The sequence below is a fragment of the Hyla sarda genome, chromosome 7 (assembly GCF_029499605.1).
Source record: "Hyla sarda isolate aHylSar1 chromosome 7, aHylSar1.hap1, whole genome shotgun sequence".
NCBI lineage: Eukaryota > Metazoa > Chordata > Amphibia > Anura > Hylidae > Hyla > Hyla sarda.
This window is the reverse complement of record NC_079195.1, coordinates 104,126,042-104,150,542: the sequence shown is the minus strand read 5'-3', so window position 1 is coordinate 104,150,542 and position 24,501 is coordinate 104,126,042. Positions and strand designations below refer to the sequence as shown.

At 42.4% G+C, this 24,501-nt stretch overlaps 1 protein-coding gene across 7 annotated transcripts in view; it reads left to right on the top strand.

Annotated features, from left to right (window-relative positions):
- The window catches only part of HERC4 (HECT and RLD domain containing E3 ubiquitin protein ligase 4), a 174,591-nt gene that overhangs the window by 99,107 nt on the left and 50,983 nt on the right, over positions 1-24,501 (top strand). For all 7 annotated transcript variants that reach the window (XM_056530279.1, XM_056530274.1, XM_056530278.1 and 4 more), the window contains 3 exons: positions 8,503-8,669; positions 9,968-10,034; positions 11,348-11,430. In XM_056530279.1, the coding sequence (XP_056386254.1) occupies positions 8,503-8,669; positions 9,968-10,034; positions 11,348-11,430 (317 nt within the window). The remainder of the gene's footprint in view (positions 1-8,502; positions 8,670-9,967; positions 10,035-11,347; positions 11,431-24,501) is intronic.

The window sequence follows — 24,501 nt, the reverse complement described above, 5'->3', positions numbered from 1 at the left end:
TGTACCTGTAAACCTTCCAGTTTAACTGGTCACCGCCGTGCACCAGGCTCCCTCCTTGTCGGCGATCGCCAATTCTGACCAGCGAATCACAGCTTTTCCGGGCCAATAGGGTCTCCAGTGACCTGGAAAATAAGGGTGATTGGTGCTGTCTCAGATGGCGGGTCCAGGGGCAGCAGCGGCGGCGGGATCCAGAGGAAGAAGCCTTGTGCTGTTGCAAAACTACAACTCCCAGCATGCAACAGCAGGAGGCACACTACTACAACTCCCTGCCCTTTGGCTGTCCGTGCATGCTGGAAGTTGTAGTTATGCTACAGCTAAAAGTAAATTTTTTTCAGTGAGTGTGTCTCCAGCTGTTGCATAACTACAACTCCCAGAATGCACGGACAGCCAAATGGCATGCTGGGAGTTGTAGCTTTGCAACAGCTGAAGGAACACTGGTTGGGAAACACTGAGTTAGGGTCTGTTACCTAATTTAGTGTTTCCCAACCTGTGTACCTCCAGCTGTTGCAATACTATAACTCCCAGCATGCACTAACAGACCATGCATGCTGGGAGTTGTAGTTTTGCAACAGCTGGAGCCACACTGGTGAGGTAACAGTGTGCCTTGAGCTGTTGCATAACTAAATCTCCCAGCATGCACGGTCTGTCAGTGCATGTTGGGAGTTGTAGTTTTGCAACAGCTCAATGCATCCTGTTTGGGGAAACACTGCTGTAGGGTATATTTGGTGTAAGAGGCAAATCGCTAATGCAGGTCTCAAATGCGCATGGCGATCTCCCACTTTGGAGCCCTGTCGTATTCCAAGGCAACAGTTTAGCGCCAAAGGCTGTCCGGGCATGCTGGGAGTTGTAGTTGTGCAACAGCTGGAGGCACCCTGGTTTGGAAACAGTACTCTAACCTGTCACTCTCTGAAACTACGACTCCCATCGTGCCCTGACAGATATTCAGGCTGTCAGGGCATGATAGGAGTTGTAGTTTTGTTAAGGATGGCTCGAGTGGGGGCTTTTCAAATGTGATTGACCGGGCTGCTATACACTTTGCCAAGTGTCGACACAAAAAGATATACACCACACAGGATATGTTGGTATACACTCTTTCTTGGCTGGAAGCTCTGGTGCTCCCAAAAGAGTAGTGCTTTATTCAGGAAGAAACAGTTGGTTTTAACATTGTGCAAAGTAGGCGGGTAAATTATGACATCACAATTAGCATATTACATTTTGATTGGTTGTTCAAATATTGCGTCCGTAAAATTCTTGCATATCTAGTGTCCATTAATTTCTTGGAAAAAGTTCTATGCTCATCATATGTTTTGTCTTAATACTCCTGAGTGACGCCATTACAAGGTTTCAGTCCAGAGACACAAACAGATAAGATTTTGAGTATATAGGGTTGAAGGATAAAATATGCGTCATCCTATATGCTGATAAGTCATTTGTGGCATAACATAGGTCTTTTATCTTGTGAGAGTTCTAGCTTGAGATTTCTTCATCTTTCCACGAAGTCCAATGTTAAGACGTTCTGTATTCAGTGTCTATATCCCAAGGTTTATGAAATGTTTTGTATTAAGGAAAAAAAAATTCTTCTACAATATTGCATTAGCATACAGCATTTAGCAAAGGCATACAAGTATAGATGTAGCGATCAATATATCAGAATATTATAGACCCAACAATTCCCCCCTAAGAACTTTTGTTTTCCTCCATCTTTCCCTATGGTGCGTTCTGCCTAATAGTCCCAAGTTCAGGCGGAAAAAATAAAAAACGGGTATGGGATGCTTCACTGAATTGAGACGAGCGGCCCCTAGCGAACCGCCCCCCCCTTTGTAGTCAGACTAGTCCTGTACCTGGGACTTCTGTGTTTACCCTACTCTGCTGGGAATTCACTTGCACCATTGGCATACAGGATGGTTATTCTGATGGGGGAAATTCTCTCGGTCATTTTAGGGTCTGAATGTATCAATTACGTTCAGATAAGCTGAAATAGTAGGTTCAATATCCACATACATTGTTCCTGCTTGAAATGCGGCCTTTACAGTGGAGGTTATTATTTTCTTTACACAGGGGACTAAACAACATTAAATTGTCATTCTCTGTAGTAGAGATTTGTCAGTATTGTCTTTTCTTCTATTGGTACTCTGTGGTCTATAGTCCCAGTCAGTCCCTGTGTTTCATCCCACTGCTCTCCAATGGTCACAGTTGTTCCCCCAAGTAGTCATCCGTCACACATGTGTATACTGAATTGTCATCCCCATACATAAGACATTGTTTTGGCACCTCGGGACAATTCACTATGTCACAGTAGTCAAATTTAAAAGTAGTCACTTGGGTACTGGAGAGTTATCAAAACGTGGAATACAACTCTTGGGTCATTGTCAAGTCAGTCCAGTAGTGTGGTGGAGTCGGATTGGGTTGCTGGGTTTGCACTCCACTTATACAGGAAAAGATATGTATCAGGAGCATGGTGTAGGAACCCTCTTGCAGTGCGAGGCGTATCCATGTTGATTCTCCTTCCAGTTTCACCGAAGTCAGAGTTGTCAGTAGAACCTGAAAAGGACCTTCAAATCTAGGCTCCAGGGGGCCCCTAACGGATTTTTCCATGAGGACAAATTCTCTGGCCTGCAAATTGTGACTTCCTGGTTCAGTGTCTGGATCTGGAATGGAAGAATAAAACTACAACATGCGTTACTTTCAGCTCATTGCACCTGGTAATAACAAATTTTACTAAACTATCATCTCCTGCACTAAGCTGCTGAGGGTAATTCATGCTACTTCATTTCAATCATTTTTGTATTTTAGGGTTTCCTTTAAACATGGCTGCCAGGATCAAAATGGAGACTCATGCCTCCCCACTTCATTCTGATCCAATCAAAATGCACAACATATTTAAAACACCGCCCCCCCCCCCCCCCCCCCCTTCATTAAACTGACTCACCCGAAATGAAGAAGAGGTAAAGTGCTCTCCACTATCACATTCTGGAGAACATACCTTTAATTTAAAATAAATGGACCACAAATTGTGTGTACTTTTACGACAGATAACCAATGTGCAAACATAATTATGCAATTTCACTTCCAGTGTATTAACGTGTCAATACTGGTTGTAAACCATTAATGAATATGTACAAATGGCAGCCACAATTATTTAGATGACCACGGTAGGAAAAAATGTCTCGCTTATTAATTTAAGAAATTCAGCTGCTAGTCTGGCACTCAGATGTAATGTTTTAAGCTTCAAATTTTTACTTTAGTTACAGTTCTGTTATTATTACTTAGAATAACATTTTGACCTTGGATTGGTACAAACTGCTTATGAGATTTTGATAAACTTTCACAGTGAGCAGAAAATGAAAATATTTACAGAAGCCTGGAGATGTGTGACAAGCAAGTTCTCCTTTTTTTATTTATAATTTTTTTTTTTTTTTTACAGCTCCTTCATCAGAAATTATTTAGGGAAAATAGATATTACAATGTTTCCTCACACACTTATTTCCATTGTCCACGGCACAGTTTAGTACAGTCAGACAAAGAATATACTTACAGTGGTCCACCTTAGACAGTCAGCTGAAGTCTACTCATATATTCTCCGAGACAGGCAAGATGTTCTGGAGTGTGTTAGTAGGGTACATTTATTTTTACCTAAGTTATAACAGATGCAAATAATTGAAGTCTGTATAAGCTCTCTTTTTGCCTTGTTGAATCCTGAGGCCACCCAATATACGGGCATTACTACACACATTCCTTCTGTTTAGCGTATGAGGCCACGTATGTTAACATGGGGTACAAGACTGCTGGCACACACAGTTTCTTACCAACTTTCAGATACCGTCTTTGTCCTGTACCACCTCTCTCCTTCTTCTTCTTCCATTGGTCTCTCTCGGTTCCTGCAAGAGACCTAACTAGAAAAATCCATGCTCCCCATCCACCTGTACACTTTGTACCATAGTTGTGGGGAGTTTGCAGCATCCATTACCATTCAGTCCCCTTGGCTTTTGGGGCTTGCTTCATGTTGGTTTTATCTTTACAATGGCCACTTCTTCAGGCTGCTCTTGGATTTGAACACTTGAATTGCCAACTACAGATTGGTTCGCCCCAGGATAAAAAAAAAAAAACCTTATAACTTCAATAGGCCCATACTTGTGGGCGGTAATAAGTGTACCTGTACTCATTGTCATACCTTCAGATATCTTACATATATCAGTGAATATCTTCAACTCTACTTCCTGAACCACCGCTCAGATTGAGTGGTTTATTGTAGTAGAACCTTATCCTGCATGTGGTCACCATATATACTGTCTTATGTATTACATCTTTACATTACTTGCAACAAACTTGCATTTACAACTCAGCATTAACCATGGATTCCCTGATTTTTTTTTTACATAGCTCTTGAATTCTTAGCCTCATAAATTCAAAACAATTTTAATCATAATCTGAGAGTAGCAAAACTGACAAAAGAGGAAGGAGAAAGAGAAAAAAAAATTATTATATGTATCATTATAAGGTTATCCATTCAAAATCAATATTATTCAAATAAATGCAACATAAAAAGTATATGACATTGTATATGCAGGTCCTATAAACATATTCAGTTTATATATAAACATTTCCTTCAAGTTTGATTCTTCATTTTTCAGAAGAGGGGGCTGTCATCCTCCCTGTAAACCCAACCTTACTCCTCCCAAACCTCTGTCACCAGTCACCGCCCCTTTGAGCATCTACATGTTTTGCCATCTCCACTGCGTTTTCACGAGGCAAGAGTGGCCTCTTGAAAACGCCGTGGAGATGGCAAAACATGTAGAGGCGGGCAATTGAGTGATTTTAACACACCAGCACGGACCTTATAATGATGGCACTGCAGAGCCATACCACTTAGGGAAAGGGAGTGTTAACTCCATATACATTCACAGTATACAGGGTCCGTCCTGGGAATATTTTTACCTATTGGGGGCACTAAGCAGTGTTTTAAATGTATACAATAAAAGTAAATTTTTAAGGGGTTGATTCTAAAGGGGTTTTTAACCCCGGGCTTTTGCCCTGGGGTTAGGTTTTTGTCAATAATAAGGGCCCCTTTCTGCCCTAGGGTCATTTGGTTCTACAGCTGTACTGCCATACCATTAACCATCAGTATATTCCAAACTTTTAACTAACTTAATTTTCACATGCTTTTCCCTTCACAAATCACATGCTTTTCCATCAACACGTTGAATCTCTATTTCTGACAAGAATCTCTCTCTAATCTTCACAAGCAATTTACAAAAATCTACTCCTACCACTTGCACACACTTGACGAAAAACAACAATTTCCTCAATGCAATGCACACAGCCATTTGTCCACTCAAACCACCATATAACAAAACCACCAAGGAACATTCTTAAGCGGACACTAAGGCAAGTAATCCTACTCAACAACTTAATTTACAACACAGACACACTTCTCACACAGCCATACATCCTTCCCTTCACACAGTCACCCAAAAAAAAAACTCTGTGGATTGGCCAAAAAATTTATACTAAAACACCAATACAAAAAGAAGGACGTCAATGTGACAACCACTGTTTGTATGATGCCACTATGAACTGCTACTCTTATGCATCACTGATCCGATATACAAGAGACGGGAGCCGCTATCCTTGCTCCAGAGACAAACTAAAGATATCAGTGATGCCGCTCTCTTACCCAAGAAAAAGGAACCGGTCCAATACTAACTTCTAAAGTTATCAGCTTATCTGATATCCTTAAAAGATATTGTGTCCACATTCACAAAAAGAGATTAGAGAACCTAGAACTGAAAAATCTACATCACTTATCTGCCTTAGCCCAAATCCACAAAATTAAAAAAGTCAAAAATTAAATTAAATCTGGACTATCAGGAAAGAAAGAGAAAAAAAAAACTGGATTTTTCAGACTCAAAAATCCCACTGAATCTTTCTCACAGTTAAATCCTTCTCCTGTTTACATTATAAACCGGATCTGACCTTGTTACAGCACACCTTATCTGCTTCTCAGATAAAGGAATTTACAGCTCAAGGAATAGAGAAAGAAAATTGTTTTTATAATCCTGCAAACTTGTGGCAAAGAAAAATCCTAACCTGCTTTTCCTTCTAAGCCTATTTAAAGCGGCAGTCAATCACAAGCGACTGAAAAATACAAGCGAACAAGAAAACAACACAGCGGGAACATCTGTCGCTAAGAGTTAAATCTAGAAGGTCGACCTGGGCCGTCCAGACTCCCCAAACTACCCAAAAAAAAAAAAAAAACACAAGCAAGGCTACAGATTCATAAAATCAGCAGACTTACCGTGATCGCTCCCCTTGTTTGGGTAATAATTGGTTGCCTCGGGCGTCTCAAATTGTCGCTCCACTGGATTCATATCTTCCCTCAAGCGTGGTTCCGCCATCCCGCGCTGCCACCAACTGTTAAGGATGGCTCGAGTGGGGGCTTTTCAAATGTGATTGACCGGGCTGATATACACTTTGCCAAGTGTTGACACAAAAAGATATACACCACACAGGATATGTTGGTATACACTCTTTCTTGGCTGGAAGCTCTGGTGCTCCCAAAAGAGTAGTGCTTTATTCAGGAAGAAACAGTTGGTTTTAACATTGTGAGTAGGCGGGTAAATTATGACATCACAATTAGCATATTACATTTTGATTGGTTGTTCAAACATTGCGTCTGTAAAATTCTTGCATATCTGCATATATTACTTTCTTGGAAAAAGTTCTCTGATCATATGTTTTGTCTTAATACTCCTGAGTGACGCCATTACAAGGTTTCAGTCCAGAGACACAAACAGATGATAATTTGAGTATATAGGGTTGAAGGATAAAATATGCGTCATCCTATATGCTGATAAATAATTTGTGGGTAACATAGGTCTTTTATCTTGTGAGAGTTCTAGCTTGAGATTTCTTCATCTTTCCACGAAGTCCAATGTTTAGACGTTCTGTATTGTGTCTATATCCCAAGGTTTATGAAATGTTTTGTATTCAGGAAAACAAAAATTCTTCTACAATATTGGATTAGCATACAGCATTTAGCAAAGGCATATGAGTATAGATGTAGTGATCAATATATCTGAATATTATAGACCCAACAGTTTTGTAGCAGCTGGAGAGTGACTGGTTGTGGATGGATCACCTGAAACAGCTGTCAGGGCATGATAAGAATTGTAGTTTTATATGATCCCTCCACAAAAAGTAAATCTGCAGTTGCTCTAAAACTTCTATCATGCCCTGACAGATATACAGGCTGTCAGGACATGTTAGGAGTTGTAGTTTTAGAGCGACAGCAGATTGACTGTATGTGAAGGGATCGTATGAAATTACAATTCCTATCATGTCTTCACAGTCTGTATATCTGTCAGAGCATGAAAGGAGTTGTAGTTTTATATGATCCCTCCACAGTCAATCTGCAGTCCCTCTAAAACTACAACTCCTAACATGTCCTTACAGCCTGTATATCTGTCAGGGCACGATGGGAGTTGTAGTTTCAGAGAGTGACAGGTTATGGAGAGCACTGTTTCCCAGCCAGGGTGCATCCAGCTGTTTCAAAGCTGCCACTCCCAGCATGCTGGGAGTTCTAGTTTTGCAACAGCTGGAGGCTAACTGGCAGGGAAACCGACCTGCACCACTGGTCCAGTTTTTAGCAGGTCACAGTCATAACAGCGCCGTCCAGCAAACTCCGCTCACCCGCGGGTGATGTTCCATCATGGACCCTCATCACAGGTACAGGTGGATGTGCCGCGTGGCAACACCACCGAGGACCGGATGGGGAAGGGGGGGTGCTAGTGGATGTGCAGGACATGCCAAGTGTAGCGAAGAATTGTGTGTCTTGAAGAGTTCTGTGTCCTGAACAGCTGATGAAAGTGCTGAGGCACTGTGATTGGTTGATTGGGGGAGGGACAGTCTTGCTCTGCTCACTGCTCGGCTCACTGCTTTGCAGCCTTACTGCCTGGACACAGATTTCTGCAAATCCTCTTCAAGACACACAATTCTTCACTACGCTGGGAGCTAGCACAGTAGTGCTGGACCTGCTGTTAATCAAGGAAATTGTCTGCAGGACCGGGCCAGACTGGTATGTGTCCAAGAAGGCAGGAGGACCCCCTAGTGACCAGTCTTTTTCACCGTGAAATACTAAACCTTTTCTGATGAAAGCAATGGCAAAACATATTGTTTTGCAATGCTTTATAACATATCAAAAGTTTTTATATCTGACAGTGCCCATTTAAGGTCAAAATAGACTTTGTCCTTAAGGGGTTAATATAGCTGATGACAACAAATGTATTAAAAGTAAATCAAATAAATTACATAAATAAAATGGATTTAACACATGGGCTTTATCTGGACAATAGATTATTTTATAATAATAAAATATTCCCTAAAATTCCTTTAAAAGAAAATTGTACTAAAACCTTTTTTTTTAATAATGTACATGTCTTTGTATTAGTGTTTTTCACAGTGTATGAATCTTATCATATAATCTTTTTTTTTTTTTTTCTTCAGACCTTTGAGGACAGTGATTTGTTCCACCTCATTGGTGTGGTTTGTGGCTTAGCTATATACAATTTTACAATTGTTGATCTTCACTTCCCTTTGGCTTTATATAAAAAACTTTTGAAGAAAAAGGCTACTTTAGATGATTTAAAGGAGCTCATGCCAGAGGTTGGCAGGTAAGCAAATTCATTTATATTTGTCCTTCATAATTTAACTGTGATGGGGTAGTAGGTTCTCCGGGACCTATATGCTAAACACATTTCATCACTTTCCCTCTGTTTTGCAACAGTGACAACATGTGTGAATATAACCAAATCACTTTGATAGTCTGCAGTATCATTAGAAAACATAGCACATATATTAAATACCAAACAGTCCCTGCTGTTAAAAACACTAGTTAAAGGGGTTGTCCAGTGAAAAGCAACTTATTTCCTATCTTGTCTGATCATGGGGAGGCTCCGACCGACCACTGGGACTGAACAGCCACGGCTCTCTGTGAGGAGTGCATACCACAGGCTGCATGTGGTCCATTCATTTTCTGTGGGAGCGTCGAAGAGACCAGAATGCTAAACTCTTGCTTGGAGTGCGATTTGTCTGCAACACATGCTCCTCACAGAGAGCTGTAGCCCATTTAGGAGATTGCGGGGTGTCCCAGCGGTCAGACCTTCAGCCATCAGTCACTTATCCCCACTCCTGTGAGAGAATAAAAACGGTTTCCAATTTTTTTAATGTAAATTAAAGGGGTAGTCCATCTCCATGGGAGTTATGCAGACTGTTAGGGGTCCATATACACTATGTAATCTCTACCAGCAATGCATCTGCTCAATGTTCTCCAATAGAATGAACATGTACATTCCTTTTGTGGGTAATCCCTGCAGCAGAAAATCCGGAGTGTGCATAGACATTTATAACCACTTTTCTTGGTTGCTCTTCATTGGGGGACACAGAGACCATGGGTATATGCTCTTGCCACTAGGAGGCACTGACACTAGGGGGAAAAAAAGTCAGCTCCTCACTGGCAGGATATACCCACCCACTGGAAGTGAGGTATCTAGTATCAGTAGGAGGCAAGACACGTGTTTTTTTTTTTTCTATTAAGGGCTGTTTAGTTAGCTTTTTTTCCCTCCCTTTTTGTTTCTCATTTTCAGGTGGGGATTCAGGAGCATGGCGCTACCTGTTCCCCCATATGCGACAAAGGGGCACAGACATATTTATTGCATGTCCCTGGAAATACTGGGATATTGGCAGTACCTCTGTAAATGGCCTTTGTCTGTCTCTTCTTTAACATATCTAATAGTGTCTCCCACATGCATGCTGATTTCTTAAGCTCTGACTAGGGAAATGTTCAGAATGATTAGTTATGTGTGATACATTTAAATTTTGTTTTGGTGGGGGGGGGGGTGTAAGTCACAATGTTTTTTTTTTTTGTTTTTTTTTAATAAGATTTAGAATCTGACACACATCTCTCTTACAGGAGCATGCAACTGCTGTTGGACTACATGGAAGATGACATTGAAGAGACGTTCTGTCTGAATTTTACAGTATGTGTCTGCTCTTGGAAATGTCATTGATAACATATTTACCGGTAGCTGCCACCAATTCATACTGAAGCCAGAGGCCTCCTCACTATGAAAGGATCTAATTTATCTCTACTCTAACATTTAGGTTTTGTGGGTGGCATCTGATCTGAAATAAATGAAAGTGAACAACTGTAAAGTTAAATATAGACATTAGGTTATTATCTGGAGCCAGGCAATTCTCATCAGAGGAAAGATGTAATAGGCATGTTGGATTTTCACGATTCTTTGTATTTCAGCATGCTTGATAATTTGTTTCCACAGAACATGAATGCTTCCAGAGGTAACACAAAGGGGTTTAACCCCTTAAGGACAATGGACATGAGGTGCTGGTACTTAGTTCACTAGGACGTACATTTACATGATGTGAGCACCAACAGGCCCCGGCTGCTATCAGCAGCCGGGAGCCTGCCAATTATGGCGGACATCAGTGATCATGCTGATATTTTCCATTAACCCCTCAGATGCCGTGATCAATACAGATGAAGGCATCTGAGGCAGCGCTGCGCCTTTAGTGGTTGATCTGATGACCGCAGGGATCAGATCAGCGAAGATGGCGGACAGAGGTCCCCTCACTTGCTCTGGCCATCATCCCGGGGTCGTCTTCTCTGGTTTGCCTTTAAGCAGACCAGAGAAGATTGCCTATGCATTTAACAACAGTATTAGCAGTCTAATGATTGCTATAAATAGGACATAAAAAGTTTAAAATCAATGTGAAAAAGTTAAAAATAAATAAATAAATAAATTTTTTAATGAGCAAGCCCTCCCCAATAAAAATTTAAATCTCCCCTTTTCCCCATTTAAAAAAAAGCGTAAAAAAATGAAAAAACATATTTGGTATCTGTGCGTACGTAAATGTCCGAATTATCAAAATATTATGTTAATGATCCTGTATTGTAATAAAAAAAAAATTATGCTATTTGACCATCACATCCCAGAAAAATGAAATAAAAACTATTAAAAGAAGGCATTTAGGTGATCATACCCTATCAATAAATGTACACACTATCATGTTTACGGGTTGGTCAGAAAAAATAGCTAGATTTATGTTTCAATTACCCAGGTGCAACGGGAACATATTCTATGTTTACTATCTATGTTTACTATGTTTACTATCTATACGTCATTTTTTTTTTATGTACAATGCAAGAGTTTACTCAGAAATGCATATAGGTTCAATCTTCAAGGGCATTAAAGCATTAAATATAATTACTTTTTGTCATGATAAATATGTTTTTGGTGATGTGCCAATGTGACGTATCCTCTCTTTTGCACAGGTTACAGTAGATAATTTTGGAACTACAGAAATCAGGAAACTAATTCCTAATGGTTCAGAGATCACTGTGACCCAGAAAAACAAGTAAGTTCTGTAAAAATTACTCCTCCTGGCATTGCTCCATGTCTTCTCCTTTTGTAACGGAACTATCATACTTTAATTGTTCATATGGTCCTAATATGAACTTGTCTGTGAAAAGCTCAGTAGCTCTGTTCCTTTCATTTGTAACAAAAGCTCATTGTGTCCTTGTAAAAAAAAAAAAAAAAAAAAAAAAGTCTTTCAGTTGCTGAGTATGATATAAAATATGTAAGTTTCAGCAAGTTGCTTTCTTTAGAGCTCCTAAAGGGATGATCTGGGATTGGAAAACGCACTAGACTTCTAAATCCATATGTGTCTATGAGCTGTACCTTTACATTATTAGCATGAATAGAGATATGCTAGAAGAGTGGCCATTGGGTTCTTATTCACCTCTCTTACTAAAGACCCTGCTCTCCCAATTCCTTAGTTTGGTAGGCTGACTAGCTCAAGAAAGAGTTTTGATTGTGGCACTTATATGTCAGAAAAATGTCAAAATAGAATAAAGTACGGTATAAGAAAAGTTGGAAGACTCCACTCCAAGGCAAGGATAGTGAAGACAAAAAAGTTTATTCACCCATCCAGTATAAAAGTGATGCGACGTTTCAACTTCACAATGAAGTCTTTTTCAAGCTTCAATGTGAAGTTGAATCGTTGCATCACTTTCGTACTGGATTGGTGAATACACTTTCCTGTCTTCACTATCCTTGCCTTGGAGTGCTGTTTTCCAACTTTACTTCTACTTTGTTCAATTGACCATGGTCTGGTCTTGAGGACTGAGCACCTGTGGATTTTTTAAAGTCCAAACACTGTGCACCATTCACCATTGTACCAGTCAAAAGAGAATAAGTGCCCCATTGGTTTCAGTGGCCTGGACATAGTCGGCTTTTGATTATGGGGGAATTTTTCAATGGATGCACTCAGTTTTTCTGGTGTTTATTAGGTGCCTAATATTGCACTGTTGCTGTTGTTGTTGTAGCTTTTTTGTGCGTTCTTTTTTTTTGTTTATTTTTTATAACAATGTTTTTATTATAAGTTTTGTGAACAGAAATAAATAACTCGCACAAACAGGTCACATGTATACAGGAGGAATAGAAAAACAAGTCATATATAAAGCTACGGCTTGAGCACATAATAGCTAATACACATCCATCGTGTTAAACACAATCAATTGGTACAGCAAAACAAAACAAAAAATAAATAAACTGTAAAACCAAACAAATAACCTATACCTGATATTATAATGATATGGTTCAGTGGTATCAATCAGATTGAGATCGACCACTGGGTGGGTTGTACTACTCAATGGGACTCCGGAAGTAGATTGCCATGTAACCCCGTCAAAACACAAGACTTGCTGCAATAACTCACAAGTCTTACAGTTGAACCGTATTGTATGGGCCATGAAGCCACACATCCCATTTAGCTAAGAAGTGGGCATCAGTGTTTAGAGCACAAGAAATTTTGTATTCGTGCCAACAGTTAAGGTTAATGGACCTCTTAATTTCCGAAAGCTTCGGTATCTGGGCTGATCTCCAGTTTTTAGATATAATATGCCTGGCAGCTATAATAGAATGCATAATGATGGATTTATGAAAATATGAGTATGTATGTATATCCATGTTTAGCAATGCCAGGGCAGGGTTAAGAATAATTGGTAAGCCGCACAAGTGTGAGATGAATTTGCCCAATGCCCTCCAGAAAGCAAGAATTTTGGGACAACTCCACCATATATGAAGAAATGTACCAGGGGCAGAACAGCGCCAGCACTTGTCTGTTATATCAGAGAAATGCGCTAACTTTGAAGGGGTGAGGTGCCATTGGAAAAATATTTTTTTAGATGTTTCTATGTGGCTAGCACATTTAGTGAGGTTATGTATTGTCGAGTGGGCTTGGTCCCATTGGTAGTTCGTGAAATGTGTTTGTAGTTCAGATTTCCACTTAGTTATGTGATAATGGGGGGAAGGGGAAGATGAAGTTATCAAATGTGCATAATTCCAAGTGATACCTTTGCAGAAAGTGGAAGTTCTAGAAAGCCATGTAATCAATTCAGAATTGGGGCAGGTATCAGAGTGTTCAAGAGTTAAAGAATGAAGGGTATGTTTGATTTGGAGATACTTCTAAAAGTCTTTATTGCTAATAGAGAATTTAGTGTGGAGTTCCTCGAAAGACACACACCCTCTCCCATCCCATATATCAGATAGTGTAGAGATGCCACTGTCCACCCAATGAGAGATGTGGAGATCAGGGGCGCAAACCTCCAGAATAGAATTGGGTAAAGAGAGTATAATAACTCGGCATAAATTATTAGGGGAAATGTAAGAGTGCCACAAATGTAGTATTGCTTGTATAGTTGGGTGAGGGCTATAAGTCTTATTATTGAAAACATGAGCCGCATGTAAAACATGTTTAATCGGGGTATTTCGTAGAAAAGCGGTTTCGATGGACACCCAGAGCTTTGTAGTATATTGATTCCATAATGATTTAAGCTGGTCCAACACCACTGCCTGATAGTATTGAGTTATAGAAGGGCACCCAATGCCCCCTTTTTTTTGTGGTGTGAACAACAATGACTGTGCTTTAATTCTTGATTTCTTTTTATTCCAAATGTAATTCATAATGGTGGCCTGTAATTTTTGAAGGTAAGAGAGGGGTAGATATATCGGGACGTTACGGAAAGTGTATAGGATTTTGGGAAGGACCATCATCTTAATGGCGGCCACCCTGCCTAGCCATGAGATACCCAGGATATTAGAGGGGATGTGTTTAATGTTCTGTAGAAGGGATGCATAGTTAGCCTCAAATAAGTTTTTGCTAGGAAAAGTTAGTTTTATCCCAAGGTAAGTTATAGAACCGTCCACCCAAGGGAATGAGAAATGGGATTTTATGGCACTAACTGTCTTATTGGAGAGGCCCAGGTTAAGTATGTGTGACTTGGTGCAGTTAACCTTGTAGTAGGAGATATTTCCAAACATATTTAAATCTTGTTGTATATGCGGTAAAGAAACTAAAGGGTCTCTGCAGATTATGACCACGTCGTCAGCAAAGAGGCCGATGCAGTGATCAACACCTCCCACATTGATCCCAGAGATAAGGGGGTTGGTTCAAATTTTTTCAGCCAGAGGTTCCATAAGCAAGGCAAAAATCAGGGGAGAGAGAGGGCACCCCTGACGGGTACCATTTGTAATAGGGAAGCTTTCGGAAAGGAACCCCGAGGTGAAAACCATGGCCGAGGGATTGGAGTATAGGGCTAGCATTGCCCTCTTGATGGTGTGTGTAAAACCAAATTAAGTGAGGCCTGCATCTAGGTAACCCCAATGTACTCTATCGAATGCCTTCTCCGCATCAAGCGTCAGAAGCAGAGAAGGCATCCGACAAGTCTCCACGTAATGTATTAAGTCAAGAAAACGTCTGGCGCCATCCACCGTCTGCCTCTGTTGTATGAAGCCCACTTGGTCATTTTTAATCAATGAGGGGAGGATGTTATTTATGCGATTGGCTAGCATTTTGGCGTAAAGTTTCGAGTCGACATTGAGTAGGGAAATTGGCCGAAAGTTTTCCGGTCTATCCGGTGGTTTGCCTGGTTTGGGCAAAGTGATTATGGTGGCCTTAAGCATTTCAGGGGGGATTTTGCCTGTATGAAAGATTTCATTAAAGGTTGGTAAGAGATGGGGGGCAAGAATATGTATAAACTTTCTATAGTATTCCCCAGTGAACCAGTCAGGGCCAGGAGATTTGTTGGGTTTTAACGAGGATATTGCAGTGCAAAGTTCCTCATGTTTTAAGGGTTCGTTTAAGAACTGTAACGTGTCCCTGTCAATTGTAGGGAGGCAAAGGCCGTCAAGGAAGGATTGGATAGAGGATTGCTGTGGTTGGGGAATAGTGGGATTTAATTTTAAATTATACAAATCTGTATAATATTCAGCTAGAACATTTGCTATTGATTGGGGATTAATAACTTTCTCTCCTAGTTTATTATAAAGGAAGGGAGTTTTAGTTTTAGTGATTTTGGCCTTGAATTTGTTTGCAAGAAGCTTGCCTGCTTTGTTTCCCTGCCAATAAAATTTAGAATTTGTTTGTTTGAGATAAAAATCTAATTTATAATATAGAATCTGGTGCAGTTGAAAACGGAGGTTAGTCAGGTCTTTTAGTGTTTTAGGGTCCCTTCCGGACTTGTGTATGAGTTCCAGCGACCTAATATCATTAAGGAGTTTAGTAGTTTTGGATAATCTATCTTTTTTTTCTGGGTGGAAGCCAGTTTAATACAGATGCCCCTCATAACCGCCTTATGAGCACACCAGTTATTGAAAATATTGGTATCTTTGGGGTCATTAAGCTGGAAGAAATCATTCAATTCCTTTTCAATAGTAGTATGTGTGGCTAAGTCAGAAAGGAGGGAACTATTAAGTCTCCAAATTGCGGTAGGGGGGATGTTAAAGTCTTCCATGATTGTGGTTGTCACCGGTGCATGGTCAGACCAGCTGATCACCCTAATACTGGAAGAAGAAACTTTCTGAAGTAACCATTTGTCCACAACTATCATATCAAAGCGGGAGTGGGAAAAGAACGTGAAATCTTTATCGCTCACATTTAGGGTCGTATAGATCCTCCCTAAATAATATATTGTAGACGTCTGTGTTTCTGTCAGAAGGTTTACAGGGAGATTTGTCCATCTGGGGGCATAATGTCTTATTAAAGTCCCTGGAAAGTATTAAAGCTCCATGGCGGTGAGTGGAAACTACCTTTTAAAATATGTGAGAGGAATTTGCCTTGCTTTCTATTGGGGGCATAAAGCGCCATAATAGTGTACTTCACTGAGTTAAGTTCACAGTTCAATAGTATGTATCTACAGTGCTTATCGTATATAAAATTAACCAGTTTGAAATCAACAGTATCTCTAATAGCGATAAGTATCCCTTTCTTTTTTCGTGTATTTGGGAAGAAAAAGATATGGGGGAACCTTTTGTGATTGACTCTATGCGTATCAGACTCTAGTAGATGGGTCTCCTGGGCACAAATAACGTCACATTTTAATCTCTGGCATTTCCTCCAGAGCAAGCTACGTTTAAAAGGGCTATTTAGGCGCTTAACATTCAGCGTTGAAATTTTAAGTACCATGGTGCCAGGCAAAACGACCCACAATGCAATCGGTTGGCGACTGAATACCAATGGGCAGCGAACCCCACCAATCCAAGTACTACATACATCAGGTGTAAAACAAGTGAACAGTATTAAACAGGAAATAAACATTCGTATTTTTGTTCTAACAGAACAGGATTGAACCATAGGGTTCATATTGGCCATCGAGGGGATGGACATACAGGAAACAAGCATGTATAGTAGGGGAGGAAGGATAATGGAGTGGAGCAGTCAATCAATCAATCAATCAATTCCCCCCCCCCCACCTAAGGCAATAGCCCAATTTACCAAAAACTAAGTTGAACAAGAGTGTAACACTAAATATTCCCCACCCGACATCGGAAGAGGCACTGCCGGACAGGTTAGCTTGTCAGGAGGTCCAGTATGCACGGAGTCGGGCGACCAGGAACAGTCCCACTGAAAAGCAAATATGAAAACCACCAGCAAACAGGGAATACTGGAGCATCTTTCTAAGCGCAAAGGGCAGGAAACTGGGGTACCAGTGGAGAAGGGAAGAGAAGGGGAAGGTAAAGGAAGAGACGGGGAGAGAGAAGAGCAGCGATAGAGAAGGGGAAAGGTGAGGGAAGGAGGAACTAGAAAGGTAAGAGAGAGAGATCAGTTTCGTCTACATCTTCTCAGTCGGCAGAATGCAGCTGGTCTGAGTAAGGTGGGATGTGAATTTTGTGAGAAGTTGACCAGCAACATCAGGTCGGAGAGCTTGATCTACGATGGGAGTCACCCAGGTTTCTGAGGGAGGGTGGTGGGGATTTTGATCCCACAGTGGTCCATTCCTGATGCAAGGTGGTAGGTTTCTTACTTCTGGGAGAGTCCAGCATAGACGGTTTGATTCTATCCGGGAACCACTTGAAGATTGTACGGAGAGCATCTCTAGGCATAAGGAAAACATGGGTAACTCCGTTCTTAGTCACTAATAACTTGACTGGGAATCCCCATCTATATGGAACCCCCTCCTCTCGCAGGATGCCCGTAGAGGTAGAGAAATCTTTACGTCTCCTCAGAGTAGCCGCAGACAGATCCGCAAACATCGACCAGAACATTGTGTGCTGCCGTAAATTTCTCCATCTTGTCTTCTATGTGGGCAGTCCGCTCACCTAATTGATTCACTTCTTTGGTCAAAGCACTCGAGGTCATAAAATCATGTTGTAGGGATTCCCTAAACTCCTGGAATAGGGACCTGAGGGTTGTTTCCATGTTGGGTGATGACTCAGCTCGGTCAGTAGAAGCGATTTTATCTGGATTTTGCGTAGACATTGTAGGAGACAGCCGTTGGTCTTGAGATCGACGAAGGCTTCACTGAAGTTGTTAGGCGCTCTGAGTATGAGCGGGAGGTCAGGGGGAGGGAGAAATAACAGATTCTCTGTCTGAATCAATAGGGGTATTTGGAGTAGGAAGTTCCTTCTCAGGAGAAAAGTCAGTAGCAAAGGATTTATTTCTGAGTGAGTAGAACACAGTCAGCTTGAGAGGTTTACGGTTTCTAGTGCGCTTATTGGACATGTTGTAGTACCCCAAATAACTGAAGGGTATGCACGTAGCACTGTGGAGGCATAAAAGAATGGGTTTGCTGAGAATTTGCTGTTGCAATTAGAGCTAGTATGCTGAAGATAAAAGTGCAGTGGAGCAATGCTGCCCTCTAGTGGTGAGAATGAATATAGCAGAGTTCACTAGATGCTCCACTGATTCAGGCAGAAAAAACACTTAATGTGAACTTTTATGCAGTCCAGCAGAACATAGATAGTAAAGGCAGTGAAATCATGCACCAAAACAGCAGGGTAATGTGGGTATGACTTCAGGAAGACTGCAGTATGCTTTATCTGTGTAGTGATGATAGAAGGGCCAATATGGCGCCCTATGCAGCTGGTATCAGGAGTAAGCAGATGTTATTCGTCCACTTTATGCTCCAATAGTTAGGAGTAGTAGAGCTGTGGAGCTGGCTGATTTAAGCCCCTAGAGAGGCAGTCTGGGAGGGTCCGCTAGTAAATGGTGATAGTGAGGGATTTATAGGGGTTCTGCCCCCATGTATACAGCTGGGACCCGCAGCACTTTACTGTTCAATGTGTGTAGAGAGAGGGCCAGAGACTGAGCCTGCACGGCGGCCGGGTCTAACGGGGGTGCCCAGGCTCCTCTTACCTCCGGCACTTAGGGTCCTTGTGCAGAACAGTGCGACACCACTCTGACTGACGCCGCCTAGACAAGGCTTCACCGGCCGCCGCTGCTGTGTCCGGGAGTCGCGCTCGCTTTGCGCTCTTCAGCGAGCCAGCAGCCCGCCGAGCAGAGGGAAAATGGCGCTGGTGTCCTTGTGGAGCTGCAGTGCTGCAGCAGGTCGCAGCTCCCATTCTAGGGTTCTGATCCGGGCTTTCAAGGTAGCGAAGGAATCCTCGTAATCAGGACTAAGTGTGGTGAGTAGCTGTGTAGCTTAATTTAGGGTTGTTAGCCGGTTTGAGACGATTTTAGCAGGGGTTAGAGGAGAGAGCTCTAACTGTGCATCCGCTCCCGTTCGCAGCAGGCCACGCCCCCGTTCTTTTTGATAGAGCATTTTTCTATATATAGTTTTGATCGGGGCTCCGTGGAGCACTTAATGCAGTGAGCACAAAGTTACATGTATGGTAAATGATAAAGATAAGAAACCTACACACCTAAGAGGACATGTACAAATGTGTCAGATTCCAGAGCACAAAACTTTATAGCTCACTATTTTATGTAATTCAATCCCATGCACCTTTTTGTTTTAGATTATTTATTTATTTTTACACTGTACATTGTGTGGGATCAATAGGTGTGTGTGTGTATGTATGTGTATACATTAGGGCTGCAACGATTATTCGATAAAATCGATGAAATTCGTTAACTGGAATCGTTGTTGAGGAATTCAGTTATCGAATAATCGTCCAATTCGTTGTCCGGGCGCCGGAGGTCATAAGGCTTCTGCGGGCGCGTGGTCAGATGCTAGGCTGCAGCCTCTGTTCAAGGGATGTCCCGATACCAATACTAGTATCGGTATCGGGTCCGATACCAGGTATTTGCATGGTATCGGGGACTCGTCTAATGTCCCTGATACCAAATCCGATACCTGGTGGTGTGCTCGCTTCGCTGCCCCATCCTCCGATTCGCATCATGACCGCTGCCCCCGTTCTGCCGCCCGCATTATGGCGTCTTATAGAGGAGCATGTGGCATACACGTCACTCCACTGCGCCCAGCGTAACGCTACGGAGGAAGCAGAGTGACGTGTATGTCACATGCCCCTCCATAAGACACCATTAGGCGGACGGCTGTCTACGGGGGGGGGGGGGGGGGGGGTCACCTGCTGGCTACAAAGAGGGGCTGCTGTCTACAGGTGGGGGTCCCGTTGGCTAAAAGGGTGGTCCTGTTGGCTACAAGGGGGGTCCTGTTGTCTGTCTGCAACTATTGATACTACCTACAAGGGGATACTACCTACTATTAAAGGCAATCTTACAGCAGAGTCACCTGCACTAACTTGAATTTATAGGTAGATAGGTCAGGTGACCCGGTTTCTATCGCTGCTCACCCTGTGAACATCAGCACAATCGCTCCGGAGACATCGGTTTCGCCGCCAATGCAAATTCCCTGTTCTGCCCAATGGAGAAGAGAGAAATCTTTGCTTATACTACAGCAGCCATCTCCATTGTACACAACAAGGACCCACATATCATACGGTAAGCAGCGCCAGAAACCAGGTCACTCTGCTGTCAGATTCCCTTTAAAATAAAAGTACTCGTACTTGGTATCGGCGAGTACTAGAATTAAAGTATCGGTACTCGGTCTTTAAAAAAATATTGTATCGGGACATCCCTATTCAAGTCCCTGTCCCACCCTCTGCTGACCCACAGCTCTCCAATCCCCGCCGCTTGTGGACGCTCTGTACATTGTGCCTCCATTTTACGGAGCCTCAGCCTGGCCTGGAGGACCTCACCGTACTACTGCCGCCGGTAGGCCAGTTTCCTGCTGTTTAATGCCGCTGTTACTGCCGCATTGCATATTGACACACACATGGGGGGGGGGGGGGTATCTGCAGAGCATTGCACCCTAATGTAATCTACAGACAATAGGCTGCAATAAAGTTGACTTGTTTTTACTTTTTGAAGACATTAGAGGGCTTCAAAGTACAGCAGCAATTTTAAAAACTTTCACGAAAATTTCAAAATCTGAATTTATCAGGGACCAAGTGGATTTGAGGTGCCTTTCTGTGAGAAATACCCCATAAATGACCACATTATAGAAACTACACCCCTCAAAGCATTCAAAATGACATTCAGAAAGTTTAACCCTTTAGGTGTTTCACAAGAATAGCAGCAAGGTGGAGGAGAAAAATCAAAATCTACATTTTTTACACTAGCATGTTCTTGTAGCCCAATTTTTTTTCATTTTTAAAAGTGGTATTAGGTGAAAAAGCCCCCCCAAAATTTGGAGCCCAATTTCTCTTGAGTATGGAAATAACTCATATGTTGACATAAAGTGCTCTGCGGGCTCACAACATGGCTCATGAGGGAAAGAGCAACTGGGATTTTTGAAAACAAATTTTGATGTCATGGTTTTTGGGGGCCATGTTGCATTTAGGAAGCCCCTATTGTGCCAGAACAGCAAAAAATAAAAAAAACGCATAGCATACTATTTTGGAAACAACACCCCTCAAGGAACGCAACAAGGGGTATTGTGAGCCTTAACACCTCACAGGTGTTTGATGACTTTGTGTTGAAGTTGGATGTGAAAATGGAAAATTTTATTTTTAACACAAAATTTTTTTATTTTCACAAGGGGTAATAGGAGAAAATGGACCCCAAAATGAGAAGCCCAATTTCTCCCATTTAAGAAAACGCCCCATATGTGGGCGTTAAGTGCTCTGCTAGCGCACTACAGGTCTCAGAACAGAAGGTGCCCCATTAGTCTTTTTGAGAGAGAATTTTGCTGAAATTGAAGTCGGGGCCATTTTCAAACCTTCCATGATGCCAGAACAGCAGAAACACCCACATATGACAACATTTTGGAAACTAGACCCCTCCAGGAACGTAACTAAGGGTAACAGTGAGTACTTACACTTCACAGGTTTTTTGAACAGTGGGCCGTAAAATTAAAAATGTTGTTTTTATTTTTATTTTTTTTTTTACACTAAAATGCTGGGGTTACCCAATTTTTTACATTTTCACAAGCGGTAATTGGAGAAATTGGGTTACAAATTTTGGAGGGCTTTTTCTCCTGACTATGGAAACACATCCACATGTGGGGTAACGTGCAGGGAAGGCGCACAACAAGGCTCAGAAGTCATAGAGGTCTGTTTGCATGTGAGGCCTATGGCATATCAGTAGCTGATGCTTACATACATTCAGAGGAAAATACAAAAATGAAACACCCACATGTGGCACCATTACAGAAAGTACCCACCTTGAGGAATGGGTATAGGGGTAAAGAGGACATTTTGAACGCATGGGTGTTTCCTAAATTTATTTTCCAGGAATGGATGAAGGGCAGCTTTTGAAAATTGCAATTTTCAACCTATACTCTGCTTTATCTTTCTGTGAACAACTAACATGTGACTACGAATTGTTACCTGGAAATACGACAGAGCTCAACGAGAACTCTTTGCATTTGAGGCCAATGTTTCTTACGGACCTGACAGTTACATACATCCAGAGGAAAATACAAGAAAGGAACACCCTCATGTGAGCCCATTACAAACAGTTCACCCCCTAGGGAAGGTGTATAGCAGTGAAGTGGACATTCGGAGCAAACGGGTGTTCCCTAAATTTATTTTCCAGGAATGGATGAAGTGTATTATGGAGGGGGTTGTAATGAAAGTTGCAATTTTAATACTGATCTGCCAATTCCCAGAATGATGACCCAGAGTATAGCCGAAAGTAAAAAAAAAATTATACCCGCCCCAAACACTATGCTCTGAATCATCATCATTCTGGGAATGTGATGTGTGTGACCGTCCCTATTCTGTTACCTCAAATGCGCACCCCGCTCAAGTGGAGAGAGCGCTGTGCATTTGAGGCAACGGCAAACCCCCCAATACTGTTGACTCTGTGTCCCATGACCCATTTTTTGGGGGGGGGGGGGGGAAATATATCAGGGAAAAGAGGTTTTGTGATTTTTTTAATTTTAATTTTTTATTTTTTTTGGGGGGGGTGTTTTTGTTTTAAAATTTGGAAGACAATGTACTCTGGACTGGTACATTGGAGTCAAATTCTGGGGAATTAAAATTAGGGAAGAGGATAAAAAATGGGGCCCACAGTTCCAGAGGTGCTCTGACCCCCTCCTTGGCGGCCACCAAAGATGAGGGCCTTTAGAACTACTGTACTGGGACAGTACAAAAGAGTTGTACATGGCAACCTGTACCATGTAGACCGCAACTTTTTTGTACCATGTCAGTGTTTTATGCATGGCATCATATGGCTTGATGACTTGATCAGTAAGATCAACTCCCCCCATATACCGATTGTAGTCCAGAATACAATCTGCTTGAGGACCGCGCCTGCGGTACCTCGCACAGGGGTGCTGCCGTTCCCATGAATTGTGGTGAGCATAAGGACATCCCTCTTGTCCTTATACCTAACCATCAACAGGTTTTCATGGGAAAGGGCACGTGACTCACCCCGGGGGATAGGAGCATGTAGGGGGATGGGGCGGAAGGCCTCTTTGTTTCTTCCACGGTCGCTTGTGGGACAGTCCGGATCTGGTGGCGAGGGATGTGAAGAGAGGGATACTAGTATAAAAGTTATCCACGTAAAGGTGGTAATCTTTATCTAGCAATGAGTGCAAAAGGCCCCAAACGATTTTCCCGCTAACACCCAGAGTGGAGGGGACAGTCTGGGGGTTCAATACGGGAATATCGTCCCTCATACACCATAAACTTGCAAGTGTACCCTGAGGTACTCTCTCAAAGTTTGTACATCTTCACGCCATACCGCACTCGCTTGGCTGGGATGTATTGCTGGAAGCTGAGTCTCCCCTTTAAAGCTGATGAGAGACTCCTCAATAGCGACCTCCCACCCCGGGACATAGGCCTCCCAAAATTTGTCCCGGAAGTGATTGATGGAGGGCCTGATTTTATACAGGCGGTCATACGCGGGATCACTTCGGGGGGGGGGCATGCTGCATTATCAGCATAATGCAAACATTTCCGAATGGCCTCGAACCGGGTGACGTGCAGTGGCCATACTGTAGAGCGGGGTCTGGTAAAGGACGTCCCCACTCCAGTATTGCCGGACACTGTTTTTTTTTTAACTAGACCCATATGCAGCACGAGGCCCCAAAATGTTCTAATTTCTGCTTCATTGACTGGGTACCACTCATTGGGTCTAGCTAAAAATGAGCCTGCGTTTGCGGCGACGAACTGTTGGGCGTGCAGATTAGTCTGGTCAACCATCAGATTGACAGTCGTCACTGATAAAAAATACAAACTGAAATAGTCCATTTCAGTGAACCCGACGATGTCAGTCTTGATTCCTGAGTCACCAACAAACTCAGGAATCACAGGCTCATGGTCCGCTGGCTGAGTCCAGACAAGTTCGCCGGTACGGGGCACCAGTAAACTTGGCTGGGGGGCTTAACTAGTATGAGCGCCAGGGGGACTCATACTAGCATGGGGCACAGGGTCAGGAGCAGAGGAGGTTTGCAGCCTCGCTTGGTGGCGTCTCCGCTGCTTTGGTGCCTCATCATCAGAACTAGATGATGAAGAGGACGAGGAAATAAGCAAGGTTGGGTCTTCCTCGTTCTCTGAAGCGCTTTCAGAGTCGGAGACAACTAAGGCATATGCCTCCTCCGCTGAAAACTCCCTGCGGGCAATTTCCCTACTCTAATGGGGGGGGTGAAATGTATATATGTGGGGGGGAAACTTTATTGGTGTGTGTGGTGTGGGGTGATACTACCTCCCTAACACGCCCTAACCTAGCTAACTAACCCGC